This window comes from Phocoena sinus, chromosome 14 (assembly GCF_008692025.1).
Source record: "Phocoena sinus isolate mPhoSin1 chromosome 14, mPhoSin1.pri, whole genome shotgun sequence".
Lineage (NCBI taxonomy): Eukaryota > Metazoa > Chordata > Mammalia > Artiodactyla > Phocoenidae > Phocoena > Phocoena sinus.
The window spans coordinates 72,464,556-72,492,483 of record NC_045776.1 but is presented as its reverse complement, the minus strand read 5'-3'; the positions used below and the strand labels follow the sequence as shown (position 1 = coordinate 72,492,483).

Below are 27,928 nucleotides of genomic sequence, written 5' to 3'. Positions count from 1 at the left end.
TTTTAGGACACAAGCATCTAGGTGGGTTGTGGCTGAGGTGAGCTGTGCTCCAGGTTGTGACAGGCGTGTACTCTGAGCTAGTGGGTTTCCTCAGGGTCAGGTTTGAGGAAACAAGCACCAGTCAGGTGTTGACTGAGTTGGATTGTAAACTGGGCTGAATCCATCAGGTAATATCAGACTGTTGAAGTCAGACTCGACCCCAGATTTCAGGTAACAGGAGTCCTAGTTAGGCATGGCTGAGTTAACTTGTGACTTGAGCAGTGTCCAACAGGCATAGGATCACTCACAGAGAAGAATTATGCGTCCCCAGTGGTTGTAGCCAAAGAGAACTGTGACCACAGCAGTGTCCAAAAAGTCACTGGGGGCTGTTGGAAGACAGGCTCTGTTTGCGGGGAAACAGATGTCCTAAGGGACGCTGGCTGGATTGGGCTGTAACCTGGGCTGGTGGATGGGTTGTGAGTTGTGACCTCGTCCATCAGGCGAGGACTCGGCCCAAGCCAGCCCGCCTGGTTGGGGGGGGTGCCACGCCGGGGGCGGCAGGTAACACACCTGAGGACGGGTCACCTGGGAGCGGCTCACCTGGGCGTACCTGGATCCACGAGTCGGCGCGCTTTCGCGCCGGGCGGGCTAGCCCCGCCCCTCGGCCAATGGTGACGCGGAGGTCCGCGGCCGTGGGCGAGGATTGGGCGCGGGCGGGCGGACGGGCGGACGGGCGGGGCGGGGCGTCCGGCAGCTTAGGCGCACTGCCGGCGGGCGGCGCTGAGTGATTGTCTACGCGGGCTCGGAGCGGGCGGAAGTGGCGACGCTGGCGTCCCTTGATCCTGCTGCGGGCGGCAGTGACGGCCCCGGAGCTGACGGCGGCGGCCCGGGGGGCGGCGTGGACGCCCGCGGCACCGGCTGGGGCATCCCCAAGGGCCTCGACCCCGAAATGGCGCTGCTGGCGGAGCACCTGCTGAAGCCGCTGCCCGCGGACAAGCAGATCGAGACGGGGCCCTTCTTGGAGGCGGTGTCCCACCTGCCGCCCTTCTTCGGTGAGCCGGGGTGAAGAGGGGAGCTGGCCCGCAGCCCTGACCCAGAGCGCACCCGCATCCTTCTTCTCCTGAGCATCCCCCAACCATCCCTCAACTAGACACCGCAAATCCTAATTCCCCACGCACCCAAGATGCCCTTTTTCTCCAAGCACCCCAAATTTTCCCTATCCCTGCCCGCTCCCAAATCCTCTTTCCCCCGAACATGTCAATCCTTCATCTCTTCCCAGACATCCCCATATCCTCCATCTCCCTCAGACTCTCCCAACCCTCTTGTCTCCCCAGACACCTCACATGCCAACATGTCCTTCAGATGCTGGCAGTTCTCCGTCCCCTGGTGCACCCCAGTCGTCCTCTGCCCACAGACACCCCTACTCTTCCAAATCCCCAATCCTCCAATCCCCCATCTCCCCGAAAACATCTCTCACCCTATCATCCCCCTCTTCCCTTTCAGAGTGGCTCTCAACTCCCTCCCCTTAAAATGAATCCCCCCCATTTCATAAACCCCCTCTTTTCTGTAAATTCTCCCAGCCTCTCCCTCATGGGACCTTGTGAACACTTCTTTCCTTAGAATTCCCTCATTTCAGATCAGAGACACCACCCACCACCCCCACTCCAAGGGCAGGAAGCCTGGCAGGGTGAGGAGGGGCCTTTTGGAGGGAGTCGCAAAACTCTGGGGCCCCTTCCTAGGGAGAACCACCTAAAGCTTTCCCTCCATTTAGAACAGGGCTCAGGACAGGGGGGCTGCTATGTGGGGCAACATCAGACATGGAATGCTTGGGATGGGGTCCAAAAGGGAAAGACTCCTCCTCCATATGTCATGCCCTGGGAGGTCATAGGAGCACTGAGCTGGTTGCAGACCTTCCTTTCTCCCATCCCTCAGCCCAGCCCACACCCTGGATGGAAAATGGGAAACTGAAGACAGTACCATCGGCCCCTGCCCTTTGCTTTGCTGGTCCTGAGTAAAGGCTGAAACCTGAGCTCTGCTTTTTCCTCTTCTATGTGGGCTTGCCCAGCGCCCCACCCTGCTGTTTCATTTGGTGGCCTTGCAGGAAGAGACCAGTCCGGAGGGCAGAGTCTAGCTGAAACCCGCAAACTGACAGAACCTTGACACTGACTTGAACTGAAGGGAAGGGGCACCTGGGGCAGTCACTCCCTTTCCCCCCTAGTGGGTGACCAGGGCTCATGGTGGGCAGTAGTCCCTGAAGTGCCGTGGGCTCTGGGGTGGTTGTGACTACGTGGAGTCGTGTGCCAGCTCTCCTCCTCCACCTCTTGAGCCTCAGCATCCCCATCTGTGAAATGGGCATGCTGATCTCCTAGACTAGCGGCAAAGAGTAAATGAGGTGGTGTGTGTGAAGTTCTGAGGCCTTAAGTGCCAAATAGGTCTTAGCTATTGGCAAGGGGAGATGTATGGTTGTTATACAAGTTCCTGGATTCAGTTTTGGTTCCTTCATAGAGTGGATAATTGATTAATGAGTAGTGTTTGAGTGAGTGCCATTGGCTGGTTTGTACGATTCTCAGACTGGCTCTTTTACGTCCACTGTTACATCCCTGGTACCCAGAACAGTGCCTGGCACACAGTAGGTGCTCAGCCAGAACTTGTTAAATGTATAAAACATTCTTATTTTCTGTATCTCAGTGTTGAGATAACACTGACTCTCCAGGCAGGAGCTTGGGAGCTATCTGGTTTGAGCATTGAGGAGTTGTTGATTTTTGTGACAGGTTTTTCCCCCCTCCTTGGTTCTATGAGCATTTGCCCTGAACAAGGATTCAGAATCTGTTTAAGCTAGTCGTTCTCAACTGAGGGCGGTTTCGCCTCCTCAGGGGACATCTGGCAATATCTAGAGACATTTTTGGTTGTCACAACCTGGGAGGGGGGCGTGGTGGTGAGGGGCACGGGGAGATGCTACTGGCACCTAGTGGGTAGAAGCCAGGGATGCTGCAAAACATCCTCCAGTGCACACACAGCCCTCACCACAAAGAACTGATCCAACCCCAAATGTTAGCTGGATCTCAAGGTGGAGAAACCCCGAGTTAAGCTCTGTGGCCCTTTCCTCCCTCATCTTCAGCAAGGTTGCCCATCAGTTCTGCATTTGGGGGCTCCTTCGTTTGATGCGATTATCGTGCCGGTTTTAGAGGAAAGGGGGGTGGTGGCGGCTGGAGCTGGCGGTGATCTGGGGCCCCTGCTGGAGAGCACCCCCTCCTCCTTTCCCTGATCTCAAAAGACCCTTGTCTTTGCTGCGAGCCGGGTGCTGTGGGCCGTCACATCTGTTGACAGAAGCACCATTTATACAGAGGCCTCAGTGGGTTGGCCCACAGAGGATAATTCTTAGCACTATTTAAAAAAACGTGATGATCCATTTTGAAGCCTTAGGCTCTTCTCGGGGGAGAGTTCCTCCTGAGGGTTTAAGCTTCAGCAGGATGCTCCCACCAGTGGCTTTTCTCTGGCACTCAGGGGTCGGTGGAGATCCGCCGTCAGCTCTGACACACGGGCTTTGTCTAGGTCTTGGGAACGTCTGGTCCCCTGGATGATCTGGGTGGTGTGTTTCTGGAATGGAGCAGGCCTGGGATTATGGACACAAGAAGTCTGAAAGGCATTCGGTGCCAGTTTCCTCCAAATCAGGGTTTCTCCACCGTGACACTGCTGACATTTGGGGCTGGGCCATTCTTTGGGGTGGGAGTCTGTCCTGTGCTTTGTAAGACGTTTAGTGGCATCTCTGGCCTTTCTCTACCGGATGCCAGTAGCACCCCATCTCCGCAAGTTGTAACAACCAAAAATATCTGCAGGGAGACCGAGTTACCCTTGGTTGAGAGCTACCACTCTTGATATAAATAGGGCAGAGGGCTGAAAGCTGTGTTTTTTTTGGTTTTTGGTTTTTTTTTTTTTGAAAGCTGTGCTTTTAAAAAGTATTTTAACTCTGCAAGGAAGATCTGTTTCTCAAAGGAAAATGGAACAAGAAGAAATGATAAATTAAAAATCTCCCTGCCATTTATCGAGCATTTACTGTGTGCTAAGCATTCCATGTAGATTAATTCACTTAATCCTCTCACAACCTTTTGAGGCAGAGTTTGTTGTTGTTGTTATTTGAGAGAATCAATGCTGACATTTCAGAGTATTTTCATTCCAGACCCATTTATATCTTTATCTATATTTAAGGGGAAATGTATAAGCTGCTTTTTTACACCCAACAATATAGCATAACCACCTTTACCCATCAATCAGCATTTTTCATAGCTGCCTAGAACTTCGTTGTTTGAATGTGGCCATAATTTATTTAACCAATCCCCTGCTGTTGGACATTTACATTGCTTCCTTTTTGTTTTTTTGCTCTTGTAAACTGTGCTACAGTGAACATTCTTGTATATATTTCTTTGCATACTTCTTTGGTTATTTCTAACGTTTAGAAGGGAAATTGCCGGGTCGAAGGGTGTGAAGGCTTTTAACCTGTTAGCACAACCCATTTCTTAAACCATCATCGGTGGTGGTTTGGGACAGAATTGGTTGGGCTTGATGAATGCTAATAGGTTGGGCTGCAGGTCAGATGTAGCTCAGAACATCTGTATCCTGGGCTAACTCTTCCATATCTCCAGCCTGAGTCTCCCGAGCTGTATAGGTTTTGCTGTGTCCACTTAGAGGTCAGCCCTTTGTCCATCTTCTTTCTTTACCTTGACCCAGTAATTGGATCTCACCTCTGACTGATCAGTTTGCAGCTGACTTCTGTGAGGCCCTGCTCTCTAATCTTTTATGGTCAAATATGCAGCTGTTCTAGAACATTTGCAATTGGAGGATGGGGGGGGGTGGAGAGAGGGTGAGGGAGAGGCTTAGTCATTTAGTCTTGTCACTCCCTGCCTAGAAGCCTCAGTGGCTCCCTGTTACCCCACCTTGATATCTGTGCTGTAGCCTTTCTGAATGGCTTGCAGCCCCACAGAGGGTACCATGCCATCACCTGCCTGTGGTACTTTACCCACGTCAGTTTCTCTGCCTCGGGTACCACTCCTCTCTGGCCCACCACCTTCCTTTCACCTGGCTGGGTTCCACTTATCCTTAAGGAATCAGCTTAGGGGTCACCTCATCTGGAAAATCTTTCCTGACTCCCATGGAATCTACCCCATTCTGACACTTGGAGTTATTTCAGTGCACTTGGTGAGCTAGTGATGTTTGTCGAGTGAATGCTTTTGGTTCCATTCCCATTTTTCTGGGTTCTTCTAAAAGTGTTTTGCTTTCTTCTCTCTTTCTAAGTTAAAGTGTAGAATCAACTTAAGATACATAACTCATATCCTGTACCCATGGCAGACGTTAATAATCAATCATGATACTGTTTTTTTCCCCTTTAAGTCTAAACACAGCTTCGGCCACTCCGAGGTCCATTAGAATTGATGCATGAGGTGACACCTGTTTGCTCTCACTGTTTAGGGAGCAACCAAAGATGCAGGAGCTGAAAGTAATGATTTCTACCTCTTGGTTCTTGAGATCCAGATTCCAGGGGTGATTTTACTTCCTTCAGGCTTCTTAGCTTAATTAAATGGATGTGCATAGAATCGAGCCTTACAGATATCTGATACTCACGAAACAGTCCTAGAGTAGCCCCAGAAAGAGTGGTTTTGCATCACTTTGGTTCAATGCTAGCTCTATTTGGCGGGGTGGGGGGTCGGGGGGGCGGGGGAATGGCAGGCCCAGAGGCACAGAATTATCTTGTTTTACAGCCAAAGAAACCAAGGCCAGAAAGGTTAGGTGACTTGCCCAAGGTCACACAGCCAGCAATTGACCACAGAGCCAGACTAGAACTCAGGCCTCTGGACTGCTTATGCAGTGCTTTTGCTGTTGTGCCTGCCTGCTTTCCTGGCTTCCTGTCTGGTCAGTGGAGCCAGCCTGTTTGGCCACCGAAGTCCAGGAGCTCTGCTGGCTCCACTGTGGCTTATCCAAGACACTGGGAACCCCAGACCAGCTATGCAGGTTTCCTTGGAGCTGCGTGCCTCATAATCATCTTGCTATGCTGGGACCATATCTCTTGCCTAATTGAACGCAGATTTGATTACTCGGGCATGGAAGTCATCCAGTGGGGAGGCCCCAGACAGCTCAGTTTTTCCTTTAATTGGGACATTGAGTTAACTGCCTGGGGACCAGCCCCACCCACACCCCCTTGGCCTCTAAGAAGTTGTTCCTACCATTGCAACAAGCACCTTTCAGGACTTGGGACCACAATTTTTTTGGTTTTTGTTTTTTAAGTTGATACAAATATATGTTTATTTTTGGTTTTGTATAGAATATCCCAAGAAAGAGAAACAAGAAACTGTATTAACCCTCGTCCAATAGCAGGTTAGTTATCATTTTGGTTGAGTGTCTGTTGAGAGCTGGATGCTATAGGAACCGGAAGTAGACCGCTTCTAGGAGGAAGAAACAATGTACTTTGCGGAGGGAGGTGGGTAAGTCACTTTCAGCAATGGGTTTTGCAAGTTTGAACCGGCCTGCAGACTCCTCTCATCCATCGGAAGTGTGTTTGCAAGTAGTGAGTGAGGATTCATTAGCCTTGAGGAACACCTACTGCGTGCTGGTGGGACATGCTCATGAGCTCACCTGGCCCAAGTTAGAGCCAAGTAACACCTGTATAGAGGGCTACCGCTGGCCCTGTTGTCTTATCCCGTCCGTCTGTGTAACAGCCCATGAGCTGGCTGCTTTGGAGGCTTAGAGGGAAGAAGTTGCTTTGAACCTGGGTCTATTGTCCACTGAAGTCCATGAATCGAAGTCTCTAGATAGATGGATATTGGCATCAAGCAGCCAGCCTGAGCTTGAGTGCTGCTTCCATGGTGCCCCAGCTGTGTGTCCATGCCCTAGTGCTTCCCCTCTCTGAGCCTGCAGCCCCAACTGTACAAGGCGGAAGCTGGGCATCCCAGGAGGGCCGAAGGAGGCGGCCTCCCCTAGATGATGTTGGCACCCAATGCCCAGAATCACTCCATCTTTTTGCACAGGTGGGACAGACATCCTCAGACCTTTAGACTCTGCACTTCTTGCCACACAGCCCTTGGGAAGCAAGGTTCTTGCAAAAACAAGCTGCCTCTGGCTCTTGGTGACCAGCTGCCAGGGCTTGGGGCCAGCTGAGCTGCCTGGCTACTGAAGCAATTCTCACTTATAACATCCAAAGGCCAGTGCAGAGCATGGACAAATGGTGCCCACCTGCTCTGTTCCCCCAGTGATAAGGATGAGATCCTCTGGGTTCAGAAAAGTCCGGCCCTGAGGTCAGGGACTGAGGTCTGGCCTCTGCTCCTGGAGGGAAGAGGATGGAGAAGAAAGAGGGAAAAGACCTGAACGTCCACTCTGTCACTTGCTAGCTCATCCAACCCCCGTTTCATTCCTCATCTGTGGGGTGTCTGTCGCATAGGGCTTCTTGGAGGAACAGTGCCCCATTGTGAATCGCCTCCCAGGCCCCAGCAATGTGCCTGGCAGAGCGTAGGTGCCCAGCCAACATGGGACTTGAAAGGGAATGGAAAGAATGCGTGACAAAGGGCTTTGTAAAATATAATGCATGACCCCATCATAGCTAGCATGTAAAATATAATGCATGATCCCATCAAAGCTAGCATAACTCCTGTTTTGAGTGACTCCCCTGTGCCAAGCATCGAACTAGCCGATATCTCATTTCCAGTCCTTATCATGACCTTATGAATTAGGAGGAATTGGTGTCATTTTACAGAAGAGGAGACCAAGGTTCAGAGTGGTGAAGGGATTTAACCAGGTCACACAGCTAGTAAGGGCTTTGTAGGGGGCCAGCCCTGCCACAAGTCTTCCAGAGCAGAAAGGGCCTTTTTGAGCTGTTTGTCGGGGAGGGGAAATGATAGGAAGTAAGTTCCCATCTGGCAGTGTGCTTATTTCAATGAGCTTATTAGAATGGAAATGTAGGTTGCATTGTTTCAGTTTTAAAATGGCCTGGATGGATGTCAACTCCTTGTGTTACATTCTTACAGAGTTACTTGTAACAGGGTTTTGTTTTGTTTCGTTTTTAATTGTTACAGTGTTAACTGTATCTGAGCTTTTAAAAGCCATCACAATGGGGGCTTCCCTGGTGGCGCAGTGGTTAAGAATCCGCCTGCCAATGCAGGGGAGATGGGTTCGAGCCCTGGTCCAGGAAGATTCCCACATGCCGCGTGCACCACAACTACTGAGCCTGCGCTCTAGAGCCCGTGAGCCACAACTACTGAAGCCTGTGTGCCTAGAGCCTGTGCTCTGCAACAAGAGAAGCCACCACAATGAGAAGCCTGCGCCCCGCAACCAAGAGTAGCCCCCGCTCGCTGCGACTAGAGAAAGCCCACGTGCAGCAGCGAAGACCCAATGCAACCAAAAATTAAATAAATGAATAAAAAAAAAAAGTCATTACAACGGATCTGCCCTCTCCAGAGTCCTGTAAAACCTCTGCTTTCTGTCCCTGCACTTCCACAGTCAGCTCACACTTCCCCTGGCTCAGAAATGATTCCTTTTCTGCACTGCTGTTCCCCCAAGTTCCTTTCTCCACTCCCTTCTGATCTCAGACATTAATGGTCAGGAATACATGGTCCTTATTTTATAACTGAAGGGCTCCTGTTAATTTTACCCACCATATCAATCAACTGATAATACCTTCTTTCCCTACCTCTCTCTCCTCCCTCCCTTCCTCTCTTTCTCTTTTGATTTCTTAATCATTGGAATTATACTTTTCTGGATTTCTTCTCTAAAGAATGATGATATAATGTATAATAATAGTTATTATAATCATAATCATAAAGAATACTTTTTAAAAAATTTAGCCAGAAACTATGAGGTGAGGCCTGTTATTAGCCTCATTTTACAGATGTGGAAACTGCGGCTCAGAGAGTTTAACTAAATTCTCCCAGGCCACACAGCAAGTAAGAGAAATCATTTTCCCATCTGCATTCCTGATTGAAGGCTGGTTTTTGACAAAGGGGTCAATTTTGGATAAAGAGAGTTGGCATGTCATGGGGGTAATTTTTAAAAGCATCATTTTGTAAACATTCTTTTCTCTTAGATATTAGGATAGTAGAATTTAGAATGGGAACTAGTTTTAGGAAGGTGGGCATTCTCAGTGCTCTTATGCTTCAAAATAGGCCTTATTGCAGACTGAGCCATCTCCACACACACACACACACACACACACACACACACACACACACACACACACCACATACCCATGGATTAATAAATGATTCATCTCCATCAGCTGTAATTTGAGTGCCTCCCATTATGATCCTCGTAACCCAGGATCTGTAAAGTTAATCTGCCCCATGTGTTTAACAACGAAACCTTATTATCCAGCTATTGAAAAAAAAAATTGAATTTGAAATAGAACCTCCCCAAACCAGGCTCCTAGAGTCATGACACAGGTACACTCTTCATCCTTTTTCAAATAAGTATTTATGGGTTGGGTCTGGTATTCCCACACTGAATCACACAGGCTGAAAGTGAAGCTGTGCGTCTTAAAAATGGAATGCTTTTTGTTCTTGAAGGAAAATTATTCCTGAGATGAAATGAGAGGGCGGGCCAGGGCGGGGGCGGTTCTCTCACCTTCTTGCCTAATGTTGGGAACATCACCTGTTGGAAGATGTGGTTGTCTGAAGAGGCAGGTGTTGAGGAGCAGCTTGGATGGAAATTTCCAGATATGTGCTGGGGGCTTGCTCAGAGCATGATGGCAGGTGCTTTCCAACTACATTGAGGCCAGAAAAAGAGGAAGTGAATGTGATTCTGTGTGGCTATGGTGACTGCTGGCTTACGGGGAATTCTGCTGTCTGGGCAATCTCAACCATCTGAGCTATGACAGAGACCCGGGCAGAACTGTCACAGAGGTCATGCACAGAATGCTTACTTGGTGCCTGTTTGCTCTTATTTTGCAGGCAATGGTGACAAAGTTAGCTATTTGTTTTCCAAGTATCCTGCAGAATCAAAGCACTGCAGAGAAAACAAGAGAGATTTAAAAAACTACACAAAACTGTCCTAAGTCCCTGAAAACATACCATGTAGAGCCATTTAGAGAAGAGTTGAGGAGGCCTGTGATGTCAGTGGGCCACACCTTTATCATAATTCCTGTTTTTGATGATGGCCCTGTTTAGAAAACTGCAAATGGCTTGCTGTACAAAGGCAGGGACATTTGAGTTACATTTTGAGAAGTTCCATCCAGAATGGCTGCATGTGAAAGTTGGTACATTCATAAAATTTGGTAGATGGAAAATATTTCACTGCTTTATTTTCTTTTTATTATTGAGATTAAATGTCTTTTCCTTTCTTCTTTTAATTGTCCATTTTTCTATAAGGTGGTTGTTGTTTGTTTCTTATTGATTTGTTCGAGCTCTTTACATATTAGGGATGATAGTCTGGTCTATGATATTTGTTACACAGGTCATCCCCTCCCCCAATCAGTTTGTTCTTTGGCTTAGATTGGTGATGGGATTTCCCCCCACCCTGACCCCATCCCATATAGAAGGTTTCTAGGTTTTGTAATCAGACTTATTGGTCTTTTCCTTATGCCTTTTGGGTTGAGTAGCATGCTTAGAAAAGTCTTCTAAACAGAAGGGGCCATTTGCCAACACGTTCCAGGTAACCAAGGCTTGACTGTGTTTGGAATCCGTGTCCATTAGAGTTGGTTCCATGCAGTGAGATGGTGAAATTGTATCTGATTTTTCTTTTGTTTTTGAGACAACTTCCTTTGATGAATGAGAAAAGCATCAGAGTGCCCCCCGGCCCCCCCCACCCCCTGCCCTTCCCTTCTGGCAGGTTCTGGGTGTCATTCTAAAGACCCTGTTGGCTGACAACAATGAAAAACAAGTTTCAGTTAACTGCAAAACAGGTAAAACAAGAAAGGTAATAATTTTGAGGCAGGACTGCATTCTGTAGGAAAGGTAAAGCTGGATAACCCTCCAGAAGCATGTTGTGTCGTGTCGTATCCAGAGCAGCGGCCAGTTTGCGTTTCAAGGCTTAGGCCACGGTGTGCTTGGGGGTTAAAATCATTTCAGGGTTTTCCTGTCAGAGTCCTTTCGCTTTTGTTGAGTTCACACACACAGATAGAAATGTCCTAGAAAGAAAGGCTAGAGGAAGTCGTGGCACCAGCCTTGGCTAATTGTGTCTGCGTGCCTGACTCTCGCCATGTGACCCTGGGCCAGTCACTTGGCTCTTCTGGGCCTGGTGGCCTCGGGCTGCGCCAAAGCAAACATAAACCCAGAGCCTTCCATGAGGCGTGTTGAAGCTGGCTTCAGCTTACCTGGAGCGCCTCCTGTTTGCCCAGCACTTCAGGGCTCTGGAAAGGGAGGGGCCTGAGCCCAGCGTGGTTCAGGCACTTGTCCAGACACCAGATCTGAGAGCCGAACCCAGGACCGGGGCTCTGGAGCACAACTGTGCTCCTCCCCTGATCACAGGCGGCCCACCCCCAGATGCTGCCAGCCCGACTCCTGTGTGCCCATCTGCGTGTACACAGTGATGCCTTTCCTGCCAGCAATTGCCCCCTCGCCCTGGCCCCATGCAGCGGGGAAGTGGATTCTGGGGTCGGTCGGCCTCACCACCTCCCTCTGCTGGGGTCCATCTCCCAGCCCTCGACTCTCCCCTCTCTTGCTTCTGCTCTACAATTGGCTCCAGAAGTCCATCCAGACCCCACATCCTACCCTACAGTAGAGCAGAAGCTCTGTCCCTGCATGGTAGCCACGACGCACAAGAACAGCTGCCTTGGGGCCCGGCTCCTGCCAACCATGGCAGTCTCATGACCCGAGTGACACGCTGTCGGGAGGAGGCGAAACAAAAAGCCTTTCTCCCCGCCATCGCAGGGTGGGGCGGGCGCTCAGAACCACACAAGAGCCGTTTCTAGAGCCAGGGAAGCTGAATAACATTCTGTGCATGTCTAAAATGCACACCCAGTGACCTGAGTCGCTGGGAAAAGCTAGGAAGCCACCCACGCATGGTTGATGATGGTCTGTCACCAAGCTCTGGTTCCGCATCTCCAACGTGGGATGGCTTTACTTGAACATCAGCCGGTGGTGGGAATCAAATCACGGCCAGGCTCAGGGCCCTCACTTGGCACATATGGCGCCTGCCCCATCACAGCAACTCTACAGGGGTGGTCCCTTTCCAGGTGGGGAAACTGAGGCCAAAGCCCCTTCTCATAGCCTCTGCCATGTTAGTCGCGTGGGTCCTCAGACCCGGTGCATTGGGTCAATCTTCACTATAAGAAAGTGGCTAGAAAAAGAACCTGGCAGGAAATGTGCCTCTAGATTCACGTTTCCTATTATCTGCCCCCTCACTCATGCTGGGGTCCAGCTCCGTGCCAGGTGCTGGGGGCACAGAGGCGGACTGAGGCCCCCTGGTCTCTGCCCTCTCTGAGCTCAAGTCCATGGCAGGGGTGGGTGGAAAACAGAGTTACACGTGGAACCACAATCACAGTAGCAGTGCAGTGGACTGGGAGAAAAAGTGGAAGGAAGAAGTATGACTTTTATGAGCAGAAAAAAGTGTCTGACATTCTTGTTCTTTTTTTTTTTTTTTTGGCTGTGCCGCACAGCATGTGGGATTTTAGTTCCCCCACCAGGGATTGAACCCATGCCCCTGCAGTGGAAGCACAGAATCTTAACTGCTGGACCACCAGGGAAATCCCAAGTCTGACATTCTTTTCCAACTTTATATATGAAAAATTTAATACATACAGCAACCCTGTTTGGGAAAAGCATCTTAGGAACTTGTGTACGAATCAGCAATTTTTAGAAGATGGCTGCTGTCATCCGCCGATGCTGGCTTTCAGCTGCGACATTTGCAGCCTCCAGCCAGCCCTGCTCACTTCAGACTGGCCTCCACAATCTGAACTGGCTCTGGCCAGTCCATCCTGTTACTGAAGGCAGTGGTTTGTGTATACTGACAGACTCCCTCGGTTTGTCTCAAGTCTGAAGTCAAGGGGAGATCCTGTCAGCAACCAAAGACCTCTGTTCAGTCCTGAATGGTGGGGCAAGTTTGTCTTCCAATTCCAGGGCTTGTTCCTATACTTGGTGCTCCTAAGGGTATAGTCATACCCCTTCGATTGACTAGTTGGTGAATATATGGTGCAGTGTTAAATACATCGCAGCCTTAAAGCTGTTTGCCCATTTTGTCTTTAAAAATCTGAACAAATGGCTAGTGAACCCTTGGTGAAATTTAAATGTTAATAAAATAGTATACCCATAAAAAAAATAAAATGTACAGCAAAATTGAAAGAATTTTACAGTGAATATTCATGAATCTGTCACGTAGATTCTACCATTAATACCTGACCATACCTCTCTATCCACCTCTCCATCCATCCATCAATCCACCTCATGTCTTTGGACAACATACATTTTGAAAGATGTGGAGGTGAAGCCATTGGCCATCCCTTTGGAAGGGTTTTGTTTTTTTTTTTTTGGCTGAGCTAGGTCTTCGTTGCTGTGTGCTGGCTTTCTCTAGCTGCGGCGAGCAGGGGCTACTCTTTGTGCGGCGCGCGGGCTTCTCATTGTGGTGGCTTCTCTTGTTGCGCAGCACGGGCTCTAGGTGCGCTGGCTTTAGTAGTTGTGGCGTGTGGGCTCAGTAGTTGTGGCTCGAGGGCTGTAGAGTGCAGCCTCAGTAGTTGTGGTGCACGGACTTAGCTGCTCTGCGGCATCTGGGATCTTCCCAGGCCAGGGATCAAACCCGTGTCCCCTGCATTGGCAGGTGGATTCTTAACCACTGCGCCACCAGAGAAGTCCCCCTTTGGAAGGGTTTCACCAGTCCCTATGCTGCCCATCCGTGGCACCTGCCCGGCTCCTGTGAGGTTTGGAATTGGTGACCCTTGGTTGCATAGTCAAGAGGGGAAGTCTCCAGTGGTGGAGAGTCCTGGCTGTCTTGCATTATTATTATTTTTTTAAAGGAGCTTTCTTTTTATTTATTTATTTTTTGGCCACGCCGCTCGGCATGTGGGATCTTTGTTCCCTGACCAGGGATTGAACCCTTACCCTGAGCAGTGAAAGCACTGAGTCCTAACCACTGGACCGCCAGGAATTCCCTGCATTCTTTGTTTTTTGTTTTTTGTTTTTTTGCGGTACGTGGGCCTCTCACTGCTGTGGCCTATCCCGCTGCGGAGCACAAGCTCTGGACGCGCAGGCCCAGCAGCCATGGCTCACGGGCCCAGCTGCTCCGTGGCATGTGGGATCCTCCCGGACCGGGGCACGAACCCGTGTCCCCTGCATCGGCAGGCAGACTCTCAACCACTGCGCCACCAGGGAAGCCCCCTGCATTCTTATTTTAAGTCTGGAATGCGTTGTCCTTTGGGGGAGTGGGTGGTAAATGTCCCGGGAGAGAACACGTTACAGGGCTAGCAAATTGCACAGACTCCCAGGTTGGCCTTGCAGGATGAGGTCAGCGATACATCAGGGAAGGTGAAAGGGTGGGTGGAATCATTACCTCATTAATGCCCTTGGCAGGTCCAAGATCAGGTGGGACAGGCAGCCTGCATCCCCCCACCCAGCACCTCGGAGCAGCTCCTGTGGCCACCCCGGGGGAGGTCCAGCGTAACCCCATGGATGGAGATGTGCTCCCACGGGCGTGAGAGAGAGGCCGGTAGCTGAGAGCAGTGGGCTCACCTCTCGGCCCGAGGATTCTGTGCCCGGGAGCCTGCAGTGGGGCAAGGCAGCCACCCCGGGCCCCATGAGGGCCTCAGTCGGGAGGTAGGAGAGTAGAGGTGGCAGGGAGCACAGGCCCAGTGTTCCCACTCAGCAGAGGTCCTGACGGACCTGGTGCCTTCCAAGCCTGGGTGACATTTGCTGGACTGTGGAGCCTGACCCTGGTCATGCTACAGAGTCATAAAGATGGTCACAGTTCGTGCACTGAGGGTTCCCGTGCTGGCCACTCTGCTAAATGCATTCAGTGCGTGCATTTTAATCCCCACGTCAACCCTATGAAATAAGTACCACTGCTGCCCCATTTGACATGTGGGGAAACTGAGGCACAGGAGACTTGCTTAACTGGATTCAAACCCAGGGTGTCTGGATATCTACCCGACCTTCTTTCCATTGGGTTTTGGGGTATTTCATTTATAACGTCCAATGCTGTTTCCCCAATGCACCTTTTTTGTAACAGCTGCGATTAGAATGTTCCAGATGGCCGGCCAGGTGTGCTGGGTCACCTTGGGTGGAATTCAGCCCACAGGTGTCCCTCCCCCAGTCCTCCGCCCCATGCGGTCAGTTGGCACGCACACTGAGGCCCCAGCCTGGCCAGCGGACAAGGGGAAGCTGGAGCTGGTGTTTCCCCACCGTGGGTTTGGTACCCACTTGCGTCCTGCTTGGGCAGCTTTGCCCCCTGGGCTCTGTATCGAGGATGGTGAGAGGTGTTGGGGAAGCACAGCTGTCTTTAGGCTCTGAGGTGAAGTCCTTGTTGAGTCTGCTCAGGAGAGAACTGGCCCTTCCCCATGTGTTTCCTCCGTGCCCCGCCCTTAGCAGGGGGCTCTGACCTGTGGGCTGTCTCTGGTCCCTGTGACAGCCTGCTGGGGGATCACAGAGGAGGGAAAGGAGGAGAGACAGTCCACAGTCAGCTCACATTTCCCATGGAGTCCTGAGTTCCAGGCACTGCCAGTTTCTAGGTCCACATTTCATCAACTCAAAGGTGCCACCTATTTTAAAATGCTCTGTTGTTTTATGAACCACCAAGACAGGAAAAACACCTCCAGTTAAGAACATTCCGATTCCAGAGGTGAACAAAATTTGTGTCTTGGAAGTGGGTTGTTTCACATCATCCTCACAGCAGCTCTGATAGGTTCTGTTGGCCCATTTGCTAGATGGGAAAGCTGAGGCTCAGAAAGCAGAAGGGACATGACCAAACCCACACTGCCAGTGTGTGCAGAGCGGGTATGGAGCCCCAGTTCATTGAGCTCTGCTAAGTGACCAGAGTCCCACTCCTGGTGGGTTTTCCTGGGCTCTTATGCAGAGTCTCAGAACGGTGGGGCCTCTGGGTCACCAGCTCACTTCCTCCTTAGAAGCTGGTGAATGAGTCGGGTAGGATGAATTGGGAGATTGGAATTGACATATATACACTATGGGTACTATGTATAAAAAAGATAACTAATGAGAACCTAGTGTATAGCACAGGGAACTCTACTCAGTGCTCTGTGCTGACCTAAATGGGAAGGAAATCCGAAAAAGAGGGGATATGTGTATACATATAGCTGATTCACTTTGCTGTACGGTAGAAACTAACACAACATTGTAAAGCAGCTATACTCCAATAAAAATTAAAAAAAAAAAAAAAAGAAGCTGGTGAACGAGCTCTTCTTCCAGCTCTTAAGATTCCTTGAGCTGCCTCCTGGCCAGCTGGTTCATTCGTGGCCTCCGCCTTGTCAGCCAAGATGGTTTCTTAGAGTGTTAGTTTTGCAAGATACTCTACACTGTGCTGTCCAATTAGGTAGCCACTGGCCACGTGTGGCTATTTAAATGAATGGAAGTTAAATCAAATTACAAATTCAGTCCCTCGATCACACTCAGCACATTTCAAGTGCTCAAAGGCCACATGTGGCCCATGTTAGACGGTGCAAATATAGAACATTTTGTCTTAGGAAGAGACGGTGCTGTGGACAAAACGGTTTGCCCCCTAGATAGTCCAGTTGTATTTTTTTTTTTAGTATTTATTTATTTATTTGGCTGCGCCAGGTCTTAGTTGTGGCATGCGGCCTCTTTTAGTCGTGGCATGTGGGTTCTTAGTTGCAGCATGCGGGATCTAGTTCCCCGATCAGGGATCAAACCCGGGCCCCCTGCATTGGGAGTGTGGAGTCTTAACCACTGGATCACCAGGGAAGTCCTAGTCCAGGTGTATTTTAAAGGCTCTGACAAGTCCTGCAGCAAGAAACTGGTCTCACTCAGAGCCCAGCACTCCAGATTGCCCATGAACCATTTTAGTACTTAACAAACAGCTCTGCCTTTCCTTAAACACACCAAGTGACCTCCCCTCCTGTCCCCATGGCCCATGGGGGTCCTGAATATCACCCTCATTGGGAATCTAAATCTCTCTTCTTGTTTTGTCCCCAGATTGCCTCGGCTCCCCAGTGTTTACTCCCATCAAGGTGGACATAAGTGGCAACATCACAGTACGTACTTGGCCCTGCAGCCCCGGTACCCAGATCAGGACTCTATAATCCCGTCTGGTCACCAGTGCCCTGCTCCCTGCCGCAAGTTCCCCAGGCTGATGAACAGGAAGGAGATGTGGAAATGGGCCTGGGCCCCAGCTTCTCTGACTTGGAGCTCCAGGTTCTTGGTCCTCTTTGCGGTCATGCCATCCAGTCATAGCCAAACTAGGACCACAGTCTGGAGGGTTGACCTGAGAAGGAAACTACTGGTTCTTGTATTCACTCTACCAAACAAAAAATAAACTCCAAGGTCCACAGGTGCACTGACCCTGCCCTTCCCTTCCCCAATCCTGAGAGTTCCGGATGGCATCCCCTAGCCACTGACCCTCCCCCCATGAGGATCCACTTTGAGGCTGGTTCTGTGTCATTATCCCCATTTTATAGATGAGGAAGCTGAGGCTCAGAGCTGTTGAGGGGCTCATAGCACGGAAGTGGCAGAGGTGGAATTCACATCCTAACTGCCTGCCTCCAACTCAGGAGCCTTCTTCCTGGACATCTCAGAATCCGAAGAACCTATTTCCATTTGTCCACAAAAGCGAAACTTCAGATGCTTGGCGTTTGAGGCGCTGTCAGTAGTGGTTGGAGAATGTGGACTCTGGGGCCTGGCCAGTGCTGGAACCCGCTCGCACCTGCACCAGCTATGTGACCTTGTGCACGTCATTTCCCCTCTCTGAGCCTCAGTTTCCTCATCTGCAAATGGGAATCATGACAGCAGCATCAGGGTTGCCGTGAGGATCAAATGAGGCTGTGCCCATAAAGTACTTCCCAAGTCCTGCAAATGCGAACAGTCATGGTTATTGTTATGACAAGCCCCTCTGACAAGCCCCACTGCAGGTCCTGGCACTGGGGGGCAGGAGAACGAGGCTCTGGCGGGGTGCCCCTCCACCCAGCACGCAGGCAGCCGTCTATGGGGGCAGCCTTCCTAAGGGGGAAACCCTGTGTGCTCCGTTTCAGAAAATCAAAGCTGTGTATGACACCGACCCGGCCAAGTTCCGGACCCTGCAGAACATCCTGGAGGTGGAGAAGGAAATGTATGGAGCAGAGTGGCCCAAAGTGGGGGCCACGCTGGCGCTGATGTGGCTGAAGAGGTGATGGGCTCAGGTGGCTGGGTGTGTGTGGCTGGTGGGCCCAGAGTCCTGCTCTGCAGAGGAGGGACGGCCAACCCTGCCACTGCCCCACGGGGGCAGGACGGGCACTTCCTGTCTTTCACATAGGCGCTCTTCTTGTGCAAAACTAGTTAGTTTTGAGAAAAAGCACCCTGGGGGCCAAGGCCAGCCTGATGGTGATGCTTCCTTGCTTGTTCCAGCCCCACCAGAGGCATAGCAAGCCGGCGGGTACCCTGGCCGTTGTGCTAAGCTGTTTAGACACCCAATCGCATTTCATGTGCTGTGAGTTAGGTGTGGTTATCCCCATCTCCCAGAGGAGGCCACTGGGGCTTCTGGAGGCCAAATCACATGCCCAGGGCACAGGGGCAGTGCTGGGACTGAGTGGCTGAGCACAGCTGTGCAGGTTGTACACTGCACCAAGATGTTCTGTCTAGGGCCGGTCACATCACACACATGGTAGATTTGTATATTATGACAGCTTCTTGACAGAAATACAGCATCTTGAGGACAAAGAACTCTAATTTGCACAAATTCGTCCTGTGGCCTGGGGGCAGGGTACCCCAGTATGGGATATGAACTCAGACAGTCTTACCCCAGAGTTGACAGTGCTTGTAACTGTGATACATATGGTCCTCATAGCACATATTTGGAGCCGCATACAATTGTTCCATCTTACAGATGAAGCCATTGAGGCTCAGAGAGGCCAGGCAGCTTGCTTGCTGAGATCACCCTGCTCTCTACCAGCTCCAGAATTCTCCTTTAGCTGTGCAAACTCCACAGTCCCTGGCAACAGCTGTGAAGCCAGGGACCCATTCTCTGCCCCACGGATGTTCCCAATGTTGCCCTTTCTCTGGGGCCTGGAGTCAGGAGCCAGGAAAGGCGCTCTTCCCCTGTCTCTCTCTCCATTCCCTGAAGCTACCCCACCCCCACCCCCATGCACTTCTTTGGTGAAACAGAACAGGAAGAATCTGCTCCCTGGAGGGTGTGGCCTGTGTGGGCATCAGCGGGTAAGTGGGCTATAATTAACAACCTTATGGCCTATTTTACGACTCGCCCCCACTGAGCTACCTAACTCTTATCTGTCAACAAGAGACTCACAGACCTGGAATAAGGAACGCCCCTGGATCTATCCATTGGCAGGTTCCATAGGTTTCTCAGGAAGAGCAAGCCAGAGAGTGACGTTCAGATCAGTTAGATGGTTTGTGTCCAGATCAGACGTGGGCAGAGCCAGGTGACTGGGAGAGCACATGCCGGTGGATGTCAACAAATCGAGCACATAATAAGCACCTGCTGTGTGCTGTGCATGGTGCCGGGTGCATGGGATGGTGCTTGGAGAGGCGTGGTCCCTCTTAGGGTACCACAGCCTGGGCAAGGGGTCAGGATGGTGGGCAGATCCTGACAGCTGGATACCAGACTCTGGAGCAGAGAGAAATCAGGGAGGGCTCCCCGGAGGAGAATCGCCAAGCAGGGTCTCCAAGACTGAACAGGAGGGTTCCAAGAGGAAGAGGCCTTGCAGAGGCCTTGGGAGGGCAGGAGAGACACAGCATATCTGCCCCTCCAGGAAGATCTGGTCTAGCCAGGGCCCAGGATGCAAGGCAGGAGCAGGGAAAGATGAGATGGGATTGGACAGGGATGAGTTCCAGCCTCCTCAGGGGTGCTAGGGAGCCACTGAGGGGCATGAAGTCCATTGGCAACAGGGTAAGATGGGGCTTGAGAAGGAATCGTCCCAGCTGCTGGTTAGAGGGGGATCATTTGGGCCGGGAGAGGCAGGGGCTCAGGAGAGGTGGTCAGCCAGGGCAGGGCTGGGACTGGACCCCGAGCTCGCTTCCACACCCCAGGCTGATCCCCAATGGTTGAGGGTTGTGATCCAAGCATGGAGTATTTCCCTTCACCTCATAGGTGATAAAGCTTAACTTTTATTCCTTTAGTCCTCGGGCCCAGAACACTTGCCCCTAAGAACCCCCCAACCTGAATCCTACCGCCCTGCAGGGAGGGAGCAGAGGACCCCAGCTGGGGAGTGAGACAGGCTGGGTTCACATCCCGGCCTTTGATTGAGCTTTTGGGGTACCTCTGTGTTCCCTTCTGTGAAGTGGGCAGGTCATGCTGAACTTAGTCTCACAGGGCTGAGGGGAGCAGGTGAAATGATGTGGATTAAAGGGCTAGTACTGATCTGATTTTCAACTTGGTCACTCTGCCGTGACCCACACCCTTCTTCTGGCTCTTGAAGCACCATCCTACCCCAGAGGAAGGGCTCAAGTGGCCATTGGAGGATGCAGACCGTGGCTCAGGCAGTGATGGAGGCGGGGAACCCACAGGGTCAAACTCGCCTGTGTTCTCAGCATGTCCCTGGTCTATGGTCCCTGAGCCCTTTGAGGACCAGAGCTGTAGCTTCAACCCTGCACTGACTGGCTTCATTCCTCAAGCACTGATGGCCATGTGACCATGGAAATAGGCAAGACAGGCCCAGACCCTGCCCTCATAGACCTTACAGCCCAACGGGGACTGGCCCCAGACCTGGTATAGACGAGGTACTTGGGACATGTGATGTGAGCCGGGGAGTCACGTTACACGGAAGCTGTTGTAGACACATGACAGCAGAGGAATCGTCACTCCCTTTGGGGTGTCCGTGCCCCGGCTCACTGTAGGAGGTTAATACAGAGGGCATCCGGGTCTCCGCGTGCGGCGCTGGTGGGTGGTGCCGACGGCGGCGTACAGGGCCCTGAAGCGCAGTCTCCCTTCCGGCTGCAGAGGCCTGCGCTTCATTCAAGTGTTCCTCCAGAGCATCTGCGACGGCGAACGCGATGAGAACCACCCCAGCCTCGTCCGCGTCAACGCCACCAAGGCCTACGAGATGGCCCTCAAGAAGTACCACGGCTGGATCGTGCAGAAGATCTTCCAGGTGAGCCGCGCCGCAGGCCCGGAAGGACCACCGGCTCGCGGGGCCCGCCCTCTGCTCCGCGCCCAGTGGCTGCGGGCCCCGCCCCCCTCCCACCCCGGCTCAGGAAGGGCTCCCCTGTCCATCTGGGGTGAGGCTGGTGCTCCGAGGGACCCCTGCCGCGTGGTGGGCATTTTCCTAGATGCTCCGTGGTGGTTCTGATGAGGGGCCTGATTGGGAGGACATGGGAGGAAGCAGTGCAGAGACTGAGGCTGTCAGGTTGATGGTGGGCTGGCCTCACTGGCCCCTTGGATTCAGCTGGGACCCTCGCACTGGGGTGGGGAGGGGAGGAAGGGCCCCTGTGCCCACGGGGGCGTCTGCTGAAAGAACGTTGGCCCACGAGGCTCTTGGTGACTTGTGTTGGGGTGATGATGACCACTGGCCTTCAGCACCAGCCCGGCTTTGGGAGAGGTCCACTGGACGTGTGGAGAGCCCTCGGGGTGCCCTGTACACTGTCGTGGCTGCCCTTCCTCCTGAAGCCCCCACCACCCGCTCTTCCTCACTCCCGTGAGAACCGGCACCTGAGGGCTGGTCTCTGTCCCACGTGGCACAGATCGAGGGTAGGTTGGGTCGGGAATCTGCTGGATCCAGGCAGGAAATAGGGCCACAACTGGGCCATCTGCCCTGGCAGGGCTGGGGACAGTGCTCATCCTGGGTGGGCACCGCAAGAGCCCTGTCCCCCGCCATCCTCGGCAGACCCCCTCCCCCTTGAAGGCCTCACGACCACCACCTCAGTAATAACCATGTGTGCTGGATGCCTGGCCTGGCGGGCTGCCGGTGGAGGGTGATCCTCACAAATGCACCGAGAGGTACTGTCCTTGCCTCCATTTCACCGATGAGGAAACTGATGCCCAGAGACGTTTAGGATCTTGCTAGAGGTCACACAGTAAGAAAAATGGGCAGCTGGGATTCTACCTCCTGAGCCTCAGTATCCTTATCTTGCAGATGGGTATAAAATAGGCCCTGCCTCACAGTCTCATTGTGAAGAGTCGGCGTGTTACTCTGTATAAAGTTCTTGGCATGTGGTTTACACTCCGCAAATTGAAGCTATTTCTATTTTGATTCCTAATGATAACGTAATTATTTGTAATTTCCTCACCTTCTCAAAAGGCTTGTAGCCTAAGCTTTTTATCCGGTTGCATCCTTTTCCTTCTGGCTCTGAAATTCTGTGTATGTCCGGTTCTCCGGACTTTTCAAGTTGTCAGGGAAGCCCTGAAATTTAGGGAAGTATCACCCCCTGAAGGACAAAAGAGGAACAGCACAGATCAGCCATCCTCTCCCTGGCTCAGAAAGGTGGGGTCTCAGGAGGAAGCTGTTCACTTTCTCCAGGGCAGGGAGCCCTGGGGGAAGAGGCTTATCCACGCCGAGCACCTGCTGTGTGAGCAGGTGTGCTGTGCTGAGCACTTTGCATGACCTCCTTAATCCTCACAAAGGCAGCCCGATTGGGTGGGTGTCATTATTATCCCCATTTTACAGATAAGGAAACTGAGGCTCAGAGAGGCTAAGTAACTTGCTCAAGGCTCGCCGCTAGTCAGCGGCACAAGCTGGAATTTGAACCCAGGTCTGTCTGTCCCCAAAACTTCCTGCTGTCTCTCACCGGAGTAGAAGGGGACACACATCCCCCTTGGCCTTTCCCGCCCAGCACCACGAATAGCACAGACCCCTGCCCAGCACGGACCTCTGGGGAGTCCCCTCCCAGAACCCCGACGGGCCTGGCCCAGTGGCTCAGGGTCTCCCCCTCCGCTAACACTGAGAACCCCCCTCTCACCCGTCTCAAGGCAGCACTGTGCGCGGCCCCCTATAAGTCCGACCTCCTCAAAGCACTCTCCAAGGGCCAGAACGTGACGGAAGAGGAATGCCTGGAGAAGATCCGCCTCTTCCTGGTCAACTACACGGCCACCATCGACGTCATCTACGAGATGTACACCAAGATGAATGCTGAGCTCAACTACAAGGTGTAGGCCAGACCCTCAGCGGGCACCCCGGGCCACATGCCCCTGACCACAGCCCCCCGCAGGAACAGGCAAACCCGAATCACTGTGAATCCAGCCGGCCGGCCACCCCCAGCCTGAGGCGCCCCCCAGAGCAGCCCAGAGACGGACCAGGGTCTGCAGGGGACCGGCCCTGCTCTTTTAAAAGTCACTTTTGGGGTCTATCCTCCTGGAGCAATAAATAACGATCTCACTTCTGAACTTCATGACAGCACAGACTGACTTTATGCCTTCATTTCAGTGTGATAAAAATTGATTCATGTTTCTAATAAATCAAGTCCTAGGGTTTTTATGGTTTCCCACCACCACCCCATGCGGAGCGTGACTCTGGGGGAACTGGTGTCAGACTCCTCACTTTAAAAATAGGCATGTGTCCTTCTGAGGATCTGGCTGAATGACGTCTGGGGTATTTTAAGGACCACGAGGGGGTTTGATCTGAAATTATACAGGGCCTCTGTTGTGGGATTTTTTTAAAGTAGACTGGTGTGTGTTCTCAGTGGTTTGCGCAGCCCAACCTCACAGCACTGTCATTAGAGCCTGCTCTTTCGTACTGTCTTTTGCTAGACAGTGTTTTTATAGCTGAAACCAACCAGCAAGCCTTTGATGACCAAGGGGAGGGTTATTTTAAAGCTATCTGGCACAAATAATTGACCATAGATGACTGTATTTGCATTCTTCTCCATAATTATCTTCTTCAGGGACAGCTTTTCCAACCTAAGAAACTACCTACCATGTGTATTCTTTCAAGGGGGAGAGGATGAACCCAAGAACACGCCTTGCTGCCTTAACTGTCCTTCCTGGCGCTAAAAAGAGCTGTATCTTTGAAAGTGTTGGGGCGAACAGAGCAATCCCCAAAGAACTGATATGTGTTAAAAACCCAGTGAGGAACAATTGGTGATTTTTATGTGGAAACTAAATAATCCTTAATAAATAAATCTCTATTTTGGAATCACATTGGTGTGCTCTTTTGGTTCTTGATTTTTTTTTTCTGTTCTTTCTGGATCAGAGGTTACAACTGGGGATAAGCCAAGGACCTGTTTTCTGGCCTCCAGGTCCTATTTCTGGTTTAAAAAAATAGAACTGGTTGCCACATTGAGAAACTGGGGACATGTCACAGAAAAATCTTGATTTCTAGCTTCTTTTGAAAAATCGGACTGCCTGTCAGGAGCTGAGAGATGACTGCCCCCTTGGCTGGATGCGGGGAGTGGGTGAATAAATTTTCCACTTTGCCTCAGTCCCCACCAATCCCTGTTGCCTCCCCAACCCTGTGACCATTGGTTATTGGAGTTTATCGTGGGTGCTTTTTCTGTTCCTAGGGTCAAATGTAGAAGGGAATGTTTTACTTCATTCCTGCTCCTACAGAACTGATAGTCTAGTGGGCAAGATGGACCAGTAAATCACCAGTGATGATATAGAGTGGTCAGTGCCCAGAGGGAGCCTGGGGCTACAGGTGTGTGTGTGGGTCACATCCTGGGATGACACTAAACCTCGATGGAAGGGTTGGGGTTGGGAAGATCCCGGTAGAGGAGGAGAAGGAGGGGACACTGCAAATCATCAGCAATGTCCTGGTGGCTTGACCCAGAGCAGGCTGTGTGTATATGAGACATCATGCCACTGAGGGATTTGAATTTGACCCTGAAAATTATGGAACACCTTCAGGGGTCTTGTGCACAGTCAGTTTGATATCCAGTTTGGAAGGCTGCCTCTGATGTGGCCAAAGGTTGGATGCCTGAACTAAGTTTTTTTGCTGTCTCTGATTTTATTATATTTTCTAAGGTTGCTGATAGTAGGAATGCCACTGATCTTTCTAAACTCTAACTGCTTTTTAGGATTTTTCCCTCTGGATAGAAAATTCTGCCAACAAAATTATAAAATTCTGTGTATTCCTTTTTAAAAAGGAGCTTTTCTTCGTGTTTTCAACATAATACAGTGAGACCAGGAAGGCAGTTTCTTTGTGGAAGGTCAGAATATTCCCAGGAGAGCCTCCTTCAGTCCTGGTACCTGCCTGGCCCCAGGAGCCCTTTGGGTTTTTGACCCCAGAGGCAAAGCCAGCAGTGCATGTATGCCTTCTCATTTCATCCTTGTCGAAGTGGGACTGAGTTCTGCCCGGGGCAGGGAGGAAGGAACACATTGAGCACCAGCTGTATACGAGGCCCTGCACAAGTGCTTCATATACATCATTTCACAAGCGCCCTGACATGTGGGCATCAGGAGCACCATTTATCAGATGAAGAAACTGAACCCCCCTGGGGTTCAAGAGGACTCGGCTAGGTTGATCCTGCCAGGACTGGGGGCACTGGGAGTTCACATCTGACTCCATATCTCCCCCCAGCCATGCCCACTCCGGTGCCAGCGGACAGAGTGAGCCCGCCTTCCAGCATACCTCCTGCCAGGACACTCCCACCGTGGGAAGCCCTGGATGTGACCCAGGTTAACATGATGGTGCACAGAAATCTGAGCGAGCCCCAAAGTTTGACAATGGCTGACTCTTTACTCGTTGCTGCATTCAGTTAAACCTCATGAGCAATAGTTCAAATCCGTCTTAATACATCTCTATTACAGACAAGGAACTGAAGCTCAGTTCTCCATAAAAAAGCCTCCGTTTCCTTTTCTGTACCATGGGGGTCTCGCTAACACCCATCTCACAGGTTGTGAGGCTTATATTAAATGTTACTATTTGTAGGGAATTTCCTGGTGGTCCAGTGTTTAGGACTCTAAGCTCTCACTGCCGAGGACCCAGGTTCAATCCTGGTCCGGGAACTAAGATGCTACAAGCTGTGTGGCATGGCCAAAAAAAAAAAAAAAAAAGAAAGAAAAAAAAAAGGAAAAGAGTTACTATTTGAAGTGCCTGCAACGTAGCAAGCTGTCTTCGTAAGCGTTAAGTAAAACTGCATGGATATGTTTGGTGTGTGATGAAGGGCGTATGACAATGCATCCAGTGTTGGAGTCCTGGCTCTGTTATTTATCAGCTGAGTGACCTTGGACAAATCGCTTCACCTCTCTGAGTCTCAGTTTCCTCATCCGTACAATGGGGATACTAACAGTTCCTAGCTCGCTGAGAGTCAATGAAACTGCCCAGGCAGGCGCTTGGCTGCTAATCGTTCAGTGTTGACCCAATGATCATCATTTACAGAAGCTTAATAGGAGAACGGAGGAGGATTCCATTCCCTGGGTTTAGTTGTCCGGTTGATGGGTTCCTTTGGTTCGTTCCGTTGCATCTTCGGGTTGCGCGCCCCACCCGCCCTTGGGCCTGCGCGGTGACCTCCTGCAGGTCCCACGGGTTCCGGTAGGTGGCGCTGTTAGCACCGCGGCGCTGCGACAGAGCTGGGAGTCCCCGCCTGTCCGCACCTCCCGGAACTGCAGCCCGAGCCCAGGGTGTGTGCCTTGCCTCGCTAACGTGTTCGGGGTGGTTTCCAAGGGCTACGTGAGGAGCCCTATTTGAACACTGTTGGAAAAGTTTGAAGCCTCTTAAGTGGGTGCTTTGGGATCCTGACTTCATGTCAGCCGCCGGGTCGAAGGTATGTCCTATTACTTCTGCTACTACTACTAGTACTACTACTACTGCTGCTGCTGCTACTACTACCACTAGCACCATCACCATCATCACCTCACAATTTTTGGGTTCAAGTCCAGGTTCTATAACTTTGTAGCTGTGTGATCCAGGGAAGTCAATTCACCCCTCTGGGCCTCAGTTTCTGCATCTCTAAAATGGGACAGGAACACCTCTACCTTGCAGGATTACATAAGATAATGTGTGTAAAATGCCTGCCACAGAAAATGTTCAATAGTTGGCATTTATTAATATTTTTATTGTGATGCTATGGCCTGCCAGGGGCTCCTGAGGGGCAACCCGACCCCTAGTGCAGTTAAACCGTAGCATGTTCACTTCTTGGTTTGAAAGATACAGCAGGGTGCACGGCAACACATCCACAGGAACACCCCAGAAAACATCGTGCAATATGGCTGGGATTCCTCGCTCTGCCCTAATCTGCTGTGTGACTCTGAGCAAGTGCCTTTGCCCCTCTGGGCCTCAGTTTCCCCATCTATAAAGTCAGGGGATTGGACAGTTCAAAGCTCCTTTCTAGCTCTGTCAATCTACAGTGGACTGTCACTGCATCCAGTCCCTGGTTTTTATTCGTAAGTCCAGGGAAATCAACACTCCATCCACAAGTGGGCACTTCGGTTTCTCCTTGTGACATCTAATGGGACCACATGTGCAAAGCACTTAGCACAGGGCCTGGCACCTAGAGGGTGCTTGATAAAGGGCAGCTATGATGATGCTGATAAGGTGCTTGATAAAGGGCAGCTATGATGTTGCTGATAACAATCAGCTGTCCACCTAGCCCAGAGAGGAGTGTCTGGAAGGCAAGTCATTCAACTCCTGTTTGCTGAACACCTACTATATGGGAGCCCCAAGTCAGATAAGGCTGCACCCTCCAAGGGGCTCAAGGTCCACGGGAAGACATTTAGATGGAGGAGGGCAGGGAGAGCCCCTCTGAGGAGGTGACATTTGAGCTGAGATCTGAAGAGGGAGAAAGAGCAGGCCAAGAAAAGAAGCCGCTACAGCTGATGCAAAGGCCTTGAGGCAGGAGAGAAAGCACCACGTTCTAAGGACAGAGAGAGGCCAAAGTGTCTGGAGCCTGGTGATCAAGCGGGGAGGAGAGTGAGGGAGGAAACCTAGCGATGCTGAGGCTAGTGTGAGTTTGGTTTTTATTTTAGAGCAAGGGAAGTCATAAGCCTCTGTGAGTACAGG

General features: G+C 51.3%; 1 protein-coding gene across 1 annotated transcript; it reads left to right on the top strand.

The window, feature by feature from the left end:
- The first annotated feature begins 767 nt into the window (after positions 1-767).
- On the top strand, positions 768-24,129 carry GLTP (glycolipid transfer protein). Its single transcript, XM_032603605.1, has 5 exons — positions 768-1,031; positions 17,046-17,104; positions 18,098-18,231; positions 20,998-21,148; positions 22,963-24,129. The coding sequence occupies exons 1-5, from the start codon at positions 929-931 to the stop codon at positions 23,143-23,145; spliced, it is 630 nt and encodes a 209-aa protein (XP_032459496.1). The 5' UTR covers positions 768-928; the 3' UTR covers positions 23,146-24,129.
- The last annotated feature ends 3,799 nt before the right edge of the window (positions 24,130-27,928 follow it).